Below are 13,489 nucleotides of genomic sequence, written 5' to 3'. Positions count from 1 at the left end.
TCGGGGGAGATTTTTAATTACAAATGCATAGCGTTAACAACGCTAGGGCTATTCAAATGATCTATTTTATATTAGGTAAGTTGTGGTAGTTTGTGTTTTTCAAGGAATTGGTCTATTTCATCTCAGGTGTCAGATTTATGTGTATACAGCAGTTGATAGTATGCCCTTCTTACCCTTTTGATGCCTGCAGGGTCTGTAATGATATCCCATTTCATTCCTCACGTGGATCATTTGTCTTTTTTGTCCTTTGTCAGTCTTTGTAGAGGTTTGTCAATTTTATTGATCTTTTCAAAGAATCATCTTTTTTAATTGACTTCCTCTATTATTTTTCCTTCCAATTTCATTGATTTCTGCTCTACCCTCTATTCCTTCCTCTTTCCTGTATGCTGTGGATCTATTTTGCTCTTCTTTTCCTAGGTCTTGAGGTGAAAGGTTAGGTGATTATCTGAGAATTTTCCTCTTTTCTAACCAATGCATAACTATAAATTTTCCCTCCACTCTGCCTTAGCTATGTCCTACAAATTGTAACATGCTATTAAAATTTGTATTTTAGTTTTCATTCAGCTCAATTTTATCGTTGTTAAAATAATGTATTTTTATTGTTCTTCAGTTAATTTTTTTTTTAATTTCCCTTGAGACTTCCTCTTTAATACATGGGCTATATATACATATGTTGTCTAGTCTCCATTTTCTAGAGACATACCTGTTCTCTTTTTGCTACAGATTTCTAGTTTGAGTCTATTGTGATTGCAGAACATACTCTGTATGATTTCTATTCTTTTATTTTTAAAAAATAAAAGAATTTTATTTTTCTATTTTATTTTTAAAAAATATTTTTTTTATTTTTTTATAATTTTGTTTTTATTATTACGTTTATTTTTGAGAGGCAGAGAGAGACAGAGCATGAGTCGGGGAGAGGAAGAGAGAGAGGGAGACACAGAATCTGAAGCAGGCTCCAGGCTCTAAGCCATCAGCCCAGAGCCCGATGCGGGGCTCAAACCCACGAACTGTGAGATCATGACCTGAGCCGAAGTTGGATCCTTAACCACCTCAGCCACCCAGGCGCCCTGATTTCTATTCTTTTAAATTTATTGAGGTTTGTTTTAGGGCCCAGGATATGATCTACCTAGGTATATTTTGTGGGCACTTGAAAAGAAAGTTTATTGTGCTTTGTTGGGTGGAATTCTATAAATGTTGATTGGATCCTGTGGTTGATGCTGTTGTTGAAGTTCCTTGACAACGTTGCTGATTTTCTGTCCAGTTGCTCTATCAATTTTGAGAGGGTGTTGAAGTTTCCAGCTGTAGTTGTGGAACTGTTTATTTTTCCTTTCAGTTCTATCCACACATTCTGAAGCTCTGTTGTTTGGATCATATACATTTAGGATTACTATGTCTTCTTGATGGATTGACCCTTTTATTATTAAATCAAGTCCTTCTCTGTGTCTGGAAATTTTCTTTGTTCTGAGTCTTCTTTTTCTGATCTATAGCTCTGCAGCTTTCTTGTGGTTGTCTGCATGATACTTTTTTTTTCTATCCTTTTACTCTGTCTACATTAAAAAAAATTTTTTTTTAATGTTTATTTTTTATTTTTTTTTAATTTTTTTTCAACGTTTATTTATTTTTGGGACAGAGAGAGACAGAGCATGAACGGGGGAGGGGCAGAGAGAGAGGGAGACACAGAATCGGAAACAGGCTCCAGGCTTTGAGCCATCAGCCCAGAGCCTGACGCGGGGCTCGAACTCACAGACCGCGAGATCGTGACCTGGCTGAAGTCGGATGCTTAACCGACTGCGCCACCCAGGCGCCCCTTAATGTTTATTTTTTACAGAGAGACAGAGCGTGAGAGGGGAAGGAGCAGAGAGAGAAGGAGATACAGATTCTGAAGCAGGCTCCAGGCTCTGAGCTGTCAGCACAAAGCCTGTTGCAGGGCTCGAACTCATGAACCATGAGATCATGACCTGAGCTGAAGTCGGACGCTTACCGACTCATGAACCATGAGATCATGACCTGAGCTGAAGTCGGACGCTTACCGACGGAGCCACCCAGGAACCCAACATTGTTATATTTAAAGGGAGTTTCTTGTAAATGACATATGCTTGGGTTGTTTTTAACCCACTCTGCCAATCCGTGTCTTTTAATTGGTGTATTTAGACCATTTATATTTTATAATTATTGGTATGTTGGGGCTTAAGTCTGCTATTTCATTTTTGGTGCTTAGCTGTTTTCTTTTTCCCACTATTCTATGGGGTTACTTGAGTAGTTTTTAGAATTCCATTTTGATTTATCTGTAGTGCTTTAAGTGTGTTTCTTTGTATGGCTTTTTAGTGTCTGCTCTGTGTGTGTTTGTGTGTGTGTATATGTATATACATACACAAGAATGTGTGTGCATATATATGTACATATGCAAGTATGTATATACATAAATATAGATAAATTATATATACATATATATATATATATATATATATATATATATATATATATGTAGTCTTATCATAGTTGACCAATGTCATCATTTTTCCAGTTCAAGAAAAGTGTGGAAAGTTTGCCTACATCCCTTTACCCTGTTGCATATATTTATGTTAGGTATTTCTTCCTTATACATTAAGATACACATCAGACAGTGTTATAATCTTTTTTTCAACAACCAAATGTACTTTAGAAAACTCAGTATGAGAAGGGAAGCCAGTTGTATTTATCCATATTTTTGCTTACCACGTTCTTTTTTTCTGATGTTCCAAGATTTCTTTAATTGTTTCCTTTTTCCTTGGAGAATCTCATTTAGTCATTTTCTTATGGTAATTTTCCACCAACAGATTGCCTCTGTGTTCCTTCACCTGGGAATGCTTTGATTTCTCCTTCACTCATGAGGAATATTTCCCCTGGGTATAGGATTCTGGATTAACAATTCTTTTAGCACGTGAAAAATGTTTTGCCATTTCCCTCTGGCCTCTTTGGTTTCTGATGAGACATTTGCAGTCATTCAAATTGTTTCCCCCTATAGTTAAGGTGCTTCTCCCTGCTTTCAATACTTCTTTAGTTTTCAGAAGCTTGACTATAATGCAAATGGTGCTGTTTCTCTAGGTTAACTGTGTTTGGAGTAGACTCAGTTTCTTGAATCTGTAGGTTTATGGATTTTGCCATATTGCGGGAGTTTCCAGCCATTATTTCCTTGGGTACTTTTTCAGCCCGGTCTTCTTTCTACCTGTCTTTTGAGTCTCCAATAACATGAATGTTGGATCTTCGTGAAGACCCACAGGTCTCTGAGGCTCTGCTCATTTTTTTTTCCAGCCTATTCTCTCTATTGCTCAGATTGAGTAATTTCTATTGTTCTGTCTCCAAGGTCATGGATTCTCTCCTCTGTCTCCTAGATGCTGCTACTGGGCTCATCCACTGAGTTTTTTATTTTAGTTTTTCACTATATTTTTTATTTCTCAAAATTTCTAATTGCTTCTTCTTTTTCTTTGCTGAGACTTTGTTTTTTCACTTGTTTCAAGTGTATTCATAGTTGCTAGTTGAAACATTTTTATGATGAATGCTTCATAATCTCTGTCAGGTAACTCTAATATCTCTGCCATTTCAGTGTTGGCATCTGTTGAGTGTATTTTTTCATTCTATTTGGGCTCTGCCTGGTTCTTGATAGGACAATGATTTTTTAATGGAATCAGGACATTTTAGATAATATGTTATGAGACTCTGGATCTTACTTAAACCCTGTATGGCTTTTTCTGACCCCACTCCAGCCAGGGAAGGGAGTGCTGCCTCATTACTGCCAGGTGGGGGTGAAAGTGCAGGTTTGCACTTGGCCTTCTTGACTTCCAAGCTGAGACGCTCCTCATGACTGCTGGGAGAGAATGGGAGTTCCAGCACCCCCACTGATAACTTCCCTGTTTGGGAAAGAAAAGAGTAATTGAAATCCACTCCTACCCCTCTCTACTCACTGACACTGCCTTAAATTCAAGAATTTGTCATTTCTTGCCTAACTTGGGACAGTTAATTTATAAATGGACCCTTCTGCTTTGATGTCACTTCTCTTTAATTCTTCCTCCACAATGCTTCCAGAGGGATCTTGAAAAAGCATAAATCCAGTTATCACATTCCCCTACTTTTAAAATACTTTCATGGGGTACCTGGGCAGCTCAGGCGGTTAAGTGTCAGACTCTTGATCTCAGCTCAGGTCACGATCTCATGGTTCATGAGTTCAAGTCTCACATCAGGTTCCTTCTGATGGCATGGAGACTGCTTGGGATTCTATCTCTCCTTCTCTCTGTCTCTCTCTTTCACAATAAATAAATAAACTTAAAAAAAATCCTTTCATGAATCCCTGTACCCTCCAGAATAAAATCCAAAACAAAGAGAAGCCTTCAGGATGTGGTCCCCACCAAATTCTAGCACCATCTCGCTCTACTATAGCCCCCTGCACCCCAGCCACATCAAACTACTTGTCCCTGACAGAACTGGAGGAAAAAGGACAAAAGAAAAAATACCACAATCACTTTCTCCTCTTATTTCTTCCCTCAATAATCTCCTGCCATTCCTCCTACTGACTGAACCAAACCGGAAACAATGAGCCACAGGGCAAGAGAGTCTGGGTGAAACCCTCCATGGGGATCAGTACCCAAGCCACAGACCCAGGGAAGGCAGTCAGGTGAAGAATAACTAGCACATTTGACTTCAAGCCAAGGTAAGTCCTAGAGTGGCTATAAACCAAAGATTTTATCTTGCCAAATGCCATTCTCATCCCCTAAGATCCTGAAATTTTCTGACAAGTGTTCATCAGTGTGTGAGTACCAGCATCCCAGACCTCAATTCAAATAATATTAAATGTGTTCTACAAAATTCCATTTTTATTTTATGGTTAGAGCCATGGACAGAGTGCTTTGCTCTCTATGGTTTCAAAATTCTTCATAGTTCAAAAAGGAATTAGATAATTATACCCAGGGTCAGAATCTGGTGGGTGGTATAATACGGATGGTTAAATATATGCCCAACTATTCTCACTGACCAAAACATCTTTTCATCCCACTTACAATAGCCATTTCTTAGGATGTGAAATGTTTTTATGATTTTCAGGCGGAAAAAAGAGTTCTTTTTTAGCAGAATGACTTAAATCTACCCAATGGGTTTTAAACAAATTGATATGTTTGCCATTATGTATAGTTATAAGCTTCATAATTGCTGCTAGAATCTGTAAGCAGAGGAACTTGTACTATATGCTTTGGATACCATTAAGCAAATATAAAAAATAGATTTTAAAAATAACTTTTAATATTTAAAAAGAGAATATGAAGTATTTACACCCTCAATAAATTCGAAAGCCAGATTTTTAGACCGGATTCACCCAGGTGTGACCTAATAGCCTCCACAGTTGTGTGTCACATGCTTTTCTCCCTTCCCTCCCCAGGGCCTCTCCAGTGCTGTAGCGTGGGGGTGCCATGAGAAACCACTCCAAGTCCAACCGTGCATAACTCAGAAGTGAACACGGTTGGCGAACTTTTGACTAGGGACATGGGAGCTATGGATAAATGCCCCATTTCACCCCCCAGATTAATGGTTCGTGGAACCAAAGAAATCTTCATCCGCGGTGGTGGCGATGTTTGGGGAACACCTCCTTGTATTGGTGCCTCCTGCCTTTTACCCCTCTTCCTTGCTTTTCTTCACATTCTCCAGCCGAATACGGATTTTCAAGTCTTTGTCTCAGGCTCTGCTTTCTGAGGTACCTTAGCTAGGACACCTCAACTTCAACCATGCTTCAGTTCTCTCCTTTCCCAAACTAATCTGGCAAGCTTGTGTTCTTTGTTTTAATCAGTCCTGCTCAGAGCTTGAGAAAGGAACACTGACCTTTAACTGTCTCTCGGAGAAAACAGTGTTCTCGTAGTCACTGATAGAAAGAAGGTTCTGCCCTCATTTTTTATCATCATCTCCCCCTTCTTTTTCCCCCCTTTGATCCAACTTCAGATAGAAAGAATAAGTGAAAGTCAAGTTTAATGAAACAAAATTTTCAAGGCCAGTTTTGTAAAATAAAATAAAATAAAAAACACCAAAACAGATTTTCAGTATTATAAAATATCCATACAGTTCCTATAAGGTTGATTTAATAAGATCTGATCTATATTTCCCATATCAAATTTTGGAACCAGAGTCAGATATTTGAATCTAGACTGTGTCCTTGTATCTGCTTAAGAGTTCTACAAGGAACCTATCAGAAGAAAGGTTTTTAAAAATGCAAAACAATTTAAATTCCATCTATTCCACCCCTGGAAAGTGTACTGCTACATTTCTTTGTGATTAGAATAAATTACCCAAGCAAACCTATGCTCTTGTTACTATTGCTATGTAACAAAATGACCTAATGCTATGTAACAAATGACCTCAGTGGCTTACTGTGGCCATTTTATTTTGCTCTCGATTTTACACGTCGGGAATTGGGGAAGGGTTTAGCTGGGTAGTTCTCGTCTGAAGGTTGCTGTGTGGTTGTAATCAGATGGTTGTGCCGCTGTCATCCAAGAGCTCAATGGGGCCATGGTTGTCTAAGATGAAGCATTCACAAGGCTAGCAGCAGTTGACATTGCCTGTCAACTGGGAGCTCAGCCAAGACTGTCTACCAGAGCGGCGACATTCAGCCCAGTAGGAGAGGGGAGCTTCTCACCTGATGGCACAGAAAGCATTCTGAGAAAACCAGGCAGAAAGCACTCCAGAAAACCGTTGCCCCGCCTCCAACGTCACACAGCATCGCTTCTGCTTCGTTTTACTGATTACAAACAGGTCACCAAGACCAGCCCAGATTTTAAAGGAGGAGACAAAGACTCCATTTCTAGTGGGGAAAAATGTCAAAGAACTTGAGGGCAAGTTTTTAAACGATGTTAGATGATGTTTACTCATGGAGTTCTAAGGAAAGAGATTGCATTCATGACCAATCATACAAGGGAAGTTTCAGAGGCCAAGATAGGGTATAGATGAAAGGACTGGTTCATCTGTCTTCTTAATAGACCTCAGAACCTCAAAAGACCTGGGCACTGCATTCCAGGATGCTTCTCCCAACCTTCTCTCCCTCTTACTTCGCTCAGGATTAGACGCATGCCTCTCCCAGCCATTCTGGCTATTCCCTTTCAAATAGGTGTTTCCTCGAATAAAATCCTTACATGTTAATGAGTTGAGTTATGAGTTAATGAGTTGAGATGAGATGCGTTCTCTTTTTGAAAAAAGAGAATCTCTTTTTGTATTGCAAACCTACAGACAGAAATCAGAATTCTTAAGAAATACCCGAGAAAGAACAACTGGACTCTCAACAGAATGTTCTTCTTTACTCTCTCTGATGCACACATATTTGTCTACGCGGGGGGGGTGGGGTGGGGAGGCAGGGACCACTTGAGTGTAGGCAGCCCTATACCACACTCTTCTAGCTGTGATGTTCAGGAGGTAAGAACATTTTTCACCCAGTGACAGTCTGAAAAATGCAGGCAACATTTTGATTGCCCTGGCTTTTCTCAAGTACTAACCTAACCTCTGTGGCCAAGGGGTAATGTACAGAATTTTTGCATCACTTAAGTACAACCATATAATTCTCAAATACAAAGTTAGAAAGAATATTAGGAGTAACAAACACTAAGCCAGAAACATTTGATTTCTGATTTAAACATAGCTAAATAAATGAATTTCATGCTTTCATATTGATACTATTGTCCTTGGCCACCTATACTACCTTCTGGCTATCAAAAGATGAAAAAACAAATTGAGAATAATGAAATGTGTGGATGCATTTTTACATTCAGAATGTACTTACATTATTTCTTCTGTGCCAATAATCTGAAAAAATTATCTACCACAAAGCACTCCCTACAAATAAAAAGCCCTTGTGATCTAGTCACCAAAGATATTAAACATGACTCAGTCCTTTGGGGATGAATAAAGTGCCAGATATTAAAAAAAAAAAAAAGAAAGAAAGAAAGAAAGAAAGAAAAGAAAACAATCCAGATTTGACACAACCTAAAAGAGATCTGGTCTACTCAGATGAGAGCAGGGAGAATGCACATGAGGTTTTTATTCTGAAATCCTTCTCAAAACTCAAGAAGATGAGTTGAGATGAGTTCTCTTTTTGAAAAAAGAGAATCTCTTTTTGTATTGCAAACCTACAGACAGAAATCAGAATTCTTAAGAAAGATCTGAGAAAGAACAAAGTGAAAGTTGTATTTAAAACCTTCTCATCCTGGGGGGAGCCTGGGTGGCTCAGTAGGTGAAACATCCGATTTCGGCTCGGGTCATGATCTTGCATTTTGTGGGTTCAAGTCCCACAATGGGCTCTCTGCTGTCAGCACGAAGTCCACTTCAGATCCTCTGTCCCCCTCTCTGTCTGCCCCTCCCCTGCTCAAGCACACGCTCTTTCTCTCACTCAAAAATAAACAAACATTAAAAAAAACCAAACCTCATTCTGTAGAAAAGCTTTAGCAAAGATTATAAAAGTCAAATGCATTAAGTACATATCAACTCTCAATATATAATTCAGCAGGCCTCAACATAACCATAAGTAAATTTTTGTTTTCTCATTCCTAGTTAAAATCTCGTATCGTGGATAAATCAAGACTTATCCCTTTTACATTTAAAGACTTACTGCATCTAAGAGCTGAATTTAGCACTAGTCTGGGTCCTCCAAAAAGCACACACCAAGAGCAGATTAACATGTAAGGATTTTATTTGAGGAAACACCTATTTGAAAGGAAATAGAGAGCCAGAATGGCTGGGAGAGGCATCTAATCCTGAGTGAAGTAAGAGGGAGAGAAGGTTGGGATAAGCATCCTGGAATGTTGTGCACCTTAAGGAAGGTTTGGCAAAGCTGGTCAGGGAGTCCTTGAGCCAAAGTCAGCCTATAGAAGAGATGTCTCCCAGGACAACTGCCTTAGTATCCTGCTGCATCCATTCATTGGTGGGGAGCACCCTGTGGGAGGTATACTGTACCTAAGCACCGTGATAAATTTCAGAGTGCAGCAGCTAGGGTCTTTGGTGAATTTTGTTCCTTGTAAAAAGAGGTCTGCAAAGGCATGTTCTCGTGACTGCCACATTGGCCATCACCTGAATAATGCACACAGCTAGAGCTATTCAAACACCTAGCAAGCAGCAGAAAGGGGCTGTCCATTTGTAAGCACACAAAGCATTTCCCCTGAGGGAAATGTACAAAACTAAGAAAGCATGTGTGCACTGAAATTCCCCATGGTTACTTCCAATACCCATCTCCTCTTTCTCTTTATTGCTCTAAATATTTCCTTTGACCATTCCTTAGGAATCCTTACTTTTACTTCTGGGTGCTTGGGCTGTCATGCATGAGGGCTTGGGAGACAAGTGGGAGACTGTGCAGCATGCACACTGAAAGAAGTCTCTGGGTTCTCCGTTGCCCTGCAAACTAATATAAATGCTGATGCTAATTAACGCTGCTACTTTCTGCTAGTGCCTGGGAGTGTTTTTCACAGGGCTCTGAGCAGTTGAATATCAACAATTTCTGGACTTACTTTTTGTAACTTAGTTGGAAAATTTCAGGTGCAACAAATCCTAGGGTGATGACCAAGGAAATAAAATAGCAGAATCAAATCCAGGGGATATGAAAGAGAAGTAAGTTAGCAGGCCCTGGTGAGGGACTCCGTACAAAGGTGAAAAAAACGTGAAAATGACTCACATTTTTACCTGAAGTATTAGAAAATGGTTGTGGACTAAATTGTTGCAGACAGCTCATTTCAAATCTTCATTAAGTACCTATGCATCTCAACCAAATAAAGCACTCTTTGACACCAGTCTCGAAAAAGGTGAGAGAGGAGACTTGTCAGAAGTGGTAGAGAAAAAGGAAAGGATACATGGGCATCAGTCACCTCCCCACCTCCCCAACCTGATTTCCGTCCCCTAGATCGAAAGCAGTTTCAGGAACTGGGTTGTCTCTCTCAAGACAGATATGCCTGGTGAGAGACAGGACGCCAATGGCCCACTTCAGACCATGATTTAGTCATTGTAGACCTCTGTTTTCAGGTGCTTGGCTTGTTCTTAGCTGGGAAGTTGGCTTGGCTACAAAAGAATCCACTTAAGGAGCACGTTGTATGCCACAGCAGCACCCACCTCCTGAGTAGAGACACCAATGTTACCCTGTTGCGTTCCACAGGTCACCTCCCAGTAACACCTACCATTATGGCAAGGTCTGATTTTCACTGGTTCCCTCAGAAGGGAGAGGAGCTTTCTTTCAATGGCTCAAGTTCTTTCCCTTAACCTAGAATGGGGAAAAATACAAATAGTAGAAATAAAAACATATTGGCTGGCTAGATTGTACTTAACTCGGACAAATCACCACCAGTTGTAATATACAGCATGTTTTAGGAGGGAGGTGAGAGTGAAGGCAGTGAGACCAGTTGATTTTCCCACAAGTTCTTTCATGTTTGATTTGAGGATCGAGTAAATAATAATACAAATAAATGTAATGACGACTTACTGCATCCAAAGTGGACAAAATTGCTGTCATGCCCTGATGCTTGAAATTATAGCATTTTACATTTTAGAGAAAACTGCCTCGTTTTTATCATTTTCCACTTTTGTTTGCAAATAAAAGTCTGCAGCCGTTCTTTGTAAGTGTGTCTTTGTATTTGACTGGGAGGTGGGAGGGAGGAAAGGTCCCAACTTCTGATTTTAAAACAGAAAATCCCACATCCTGGGGAACTCCTCAGCACTGGTCATGCTGTCAGGGCCTCTTTCTGAATGTAGATGGGTGTAACACGAACTGCACTGCAGGTCTGAGATGAGATTATTGGTGATGTAAGCACCTGAACCTGCCTTAACAGGGGCCACTAGACACAGGTGGCTACTGAGCACTTAAAACGTGGCTTACCCGGGAATGAGGAACTGAATTTTAAGCTTTATTTCATTTTAATTGAATTTTACATTTAAAAATTGATAGTTGTTTTTGGAAAATCATTTTTTAAATAACTTGAGCATGTTAATCTACTTTTTCACTTGTAAATTTAATGAACTTTAAATACAGATTAGGTATTTGCAATGAAAATTTGCCTTCCAAGTAGACATTTACACCATGAGTAAGCCACACCTCGCATCTTGAACTTCGTTCGGAAAAAAAAAGGTAAAATGTCATTAATTTCGTATGAGTATTTTGAAGAGACTGCATTCAATAAAACAAATTAAAATAAATCTCAGCAGTTTCTTTGTACTTTTTCAAAAAGCGGCTGCTGTAAATTTTTAAATTACAAGGGGTTCATTTTATTTCTAGTGGACAGCAATGACCTAGACGGCCTGGCAAATAGGAAAAGCCCCCCAAACGGCGGCTTTTACTATCATGAGCGTAAGAATTTGGAACGAGAATCTGATTCCTTTGTGAAGATTAGCAGTGTTTAACATCTAACGTTGGGAGTTACTCATCCCGATTACATTGTATCGTATCCGTATCTGGTTTCGTAAACCCTTCACGATCTTTTTTTTTTTTTTCCTTGGCAACATGGAGGACTAGAACGGTTCTGATGAAGACTAAAGGAATGGCGGGAGTAGTCGGAATGTAAGGGGAGGTTTTAGACTTGTCACTTCGGGTCTGGCGCCAGCCGTCCCGTTTCTGGATTAGCCACACCAGTGCGTGCCCCATGGCGGCTCCCAAGACCTGCGACTGACCTCGCCGTGCAAACCTGCGGCCTTTCCCGGAAGCTTTTCAGCTTCTCCCCAAAGGAGAAACGCCTGGAGTCGGCGAGGCTCCGGCGCCTCCCGGACCCTGCGCTCCGAGAGCCGAGGCCGGGAGAGGACACTCGCGGAGGCGGACACGTCGCGACGGAGCACCGGGACGACGCGGCCCTGCGCCTGCCTGCAGGCCAGGCAGGGACAGCAGCTGCCGGACGGTGAGCTACCGGGGAAGGCGGCCACACTCGGAGCCCGAAACGCCAGGCGCGCGGCGGGCACACAGCGGGCAGGCGCGCCGAGGCCGGAGGCGAGTTCCACGCCCCTTTCGAATCCCCGAGCGGGGCTGATGACGAACACAGGGCGCGACGGCGCACACACCGCCCCGCGCTCGCACGACGGTGCGTGCAGGGAGCGCGAGGGAGCCCCGGGCCGTCACCGGCGCGACCAGCGTTCCGCCTCCTCCGCTCCCTGCGCTCCCGCCACCTCGGCAACTCGGCGCCCGCCTCCCGCCTCCGTCCGCGGCCTCCGCCGCAGCGAGGCTCCCGGCCTCGCTCCTGTCTCTTTAAATGGTGGGGCCAACGGGCCGCCCCTGCAGCTGCTGCCTGGGTGGCCCCGCGCGCCGCTATTGAGGGGCGAACCAAGATGGCGGCGGCTTTGGCTTCGTGAGGAAGACGGAAGAGGCGGTGGCAGCGGCGAAGGGAAAGGGACTTCCAGGAGCCAGGAGCGCTCGTGCGCTTGGGGGCTCTCGCAGTCTCCCGCGCAGTGGTAGCAGTTGCAGCAGGAGCAGGCACCCCTCGGCTGGGGACATCTGAAGCAGGGGAGCGGAGCGGAGCCACTGGCTGCGGTGGCAGGGCCAGGTATAAGGAAGGAAAACATGGCGGCGGCGGCCTGAGGAGGCGGCGGCGGCGCGGGAAGCGGCTTCGCGGAGATCATGGCGGAGGCGGGAGCAGGGCAGTGACCGGCGCCTCGAGTTCCTACCGCATCGGGGCGGGAGGCTGCGAAGCGCTGCGCGCCCCTGTCGGGGCGGCCGGGCTCGCCGGGCCTGGACAATAGCGCCGAGGAGTCGGAGGCGAGGAAAGGCCGGGGCCCAGAGCTCGGGCCCGGGAGCGGGCCATGCGGGCGGCCCCGCGGCCCCGCAGCGGCCAGCGGCGGCAGTGAGGCTCGGGCGTCCTCCGCTTGCGGGCGTCCTCCTGCCTTGGCTCCCGCCTGTCCCGGCCCCCCTTCCTGGGCGACGCCAGCGGGGCCTCTGCCCCGGCCCCCGGGCGGCACGATGACCGACACCCGGCGGCGGGTGAAGGTTTACACGCTCAACGAGGACCGGCAGTGGGACGACCGGGGCACCGGGCATGTTTCGTCGGGCTACGTGGAGCGGCTGAAGGGCATGTCCCTGCTTGTCAGGGCCGAGAGCGATGGTAAGTGAAGCCCTTTGCGGCGGGACCCTTGCTTCCCCTCCCTCACCCCACCCCACCCCGGCCCTGGGCCACCTCCCTGGTTGGTTGGGGCTAGTGGCCCTCTGCGAGAACGGAGGGGGCGACTGGGGCTGGGGGCGGCTGCCGCCCTCGGGGAGGACGGGCCACCAGCACTCCAGTCCTCCTGGAGCTAGCTGCACGGGGAGCGCTCGAAATGTCTTTTTCCTCCCAGCGCTTGGTAGCACTTGCGGGGACGAGGGGAGCCCAGCACGCTTGAACTGTGCTGCCTGGGCGTGTGGAGAGGTCGGGGGCCTAAGATCGGGAGCCCGGACTGTTCTTTTGCACTAGAGTGACCTTGAGAAAGGCACTGATTAATCCGATCTTCTGCCTTAGTTCACTCATCTGTAAAGCAGGCGTGAAACTTTCTCGGAGCG

General features: G+C 44.0%; 1 protein-coding gene and 1 long non-coding RNA gene across 5 annotated transcripts in view; one reads left to right on the top strand and one right to left on the bottom strand.

Moving 5' to 3' along the window:
* Positions 1-2,631: 2,631 nt before the first annotated feature.
* Positions 2,632-11,755, bottom strand: LOC123584227. Of its 3 annotated transcripts, none has more exons than XR_006705268.1 (3): positions 11,644-11,755; positions 5,842-10,243; positions 2,632-3,887 (listed from the first exon to the last, which is right to left on the bottom strand). It is a non-coding gene; the product is annotated as an uncharacterized LOC123584227 (long non-coding RNA). The 3 variants fall into 3 exon arrangements; XR_006705269.1 differs by lacking the exon at positions 2,632-3,887 and having other exon boundaries at positions 5,247-6,814; positions 9,665-10,243; XR_006705267.1 differs by lacking the exon at positions 2,632-3,887 and having other exon boundaries at positions 5,247-10,243.
* A 1,157-nt stretch (positions 11,756-12,912) lies between these two features.
* The window catches only part of PPP4R3A (protein phosphatase 4 regulatory subunit 3A), a 37,770-nt gene continuing 37,193 nt past the window's right edge, over positions 12,913-13,489 (top strand). For both annotated transcript variants that reach the window (XM_045451893.1, XM_045451892.1), the window contains exon 1: positions 12,913-13,058. In XM_045451893.1, the coding sequence (XP_045307849.1) occupies positions 12,917-13,058 (142 nt within the window). In that variant the 5' untranslated portion in view covers positions 12,913-12,916. The remainder of the gene's footprint in view (positions 13,059-13,489) is intronic.

The sequence above is a fragment of the Leopardus geoffroyi genome, chromosome B3 (assembly GCF_018350155.1).
Source record: "Leopardus geoffroyi isolate Oge1 chromosome B3, O.geoffroyi_Oge1_pat1.0, whole genome shotgun sequence".
NCBI classification, from domain to species: domain Eukaryota; kingdom Metazoa; phylum Chordata; class Mammalia; order Carnivora; family Felidae; genus Leopardus; species Leopardus geoffroyi.
Note: the sequence above shows the minus strand (reverse complement) of the source record. Positions and strands in the feature narration are given on the sequence as shown.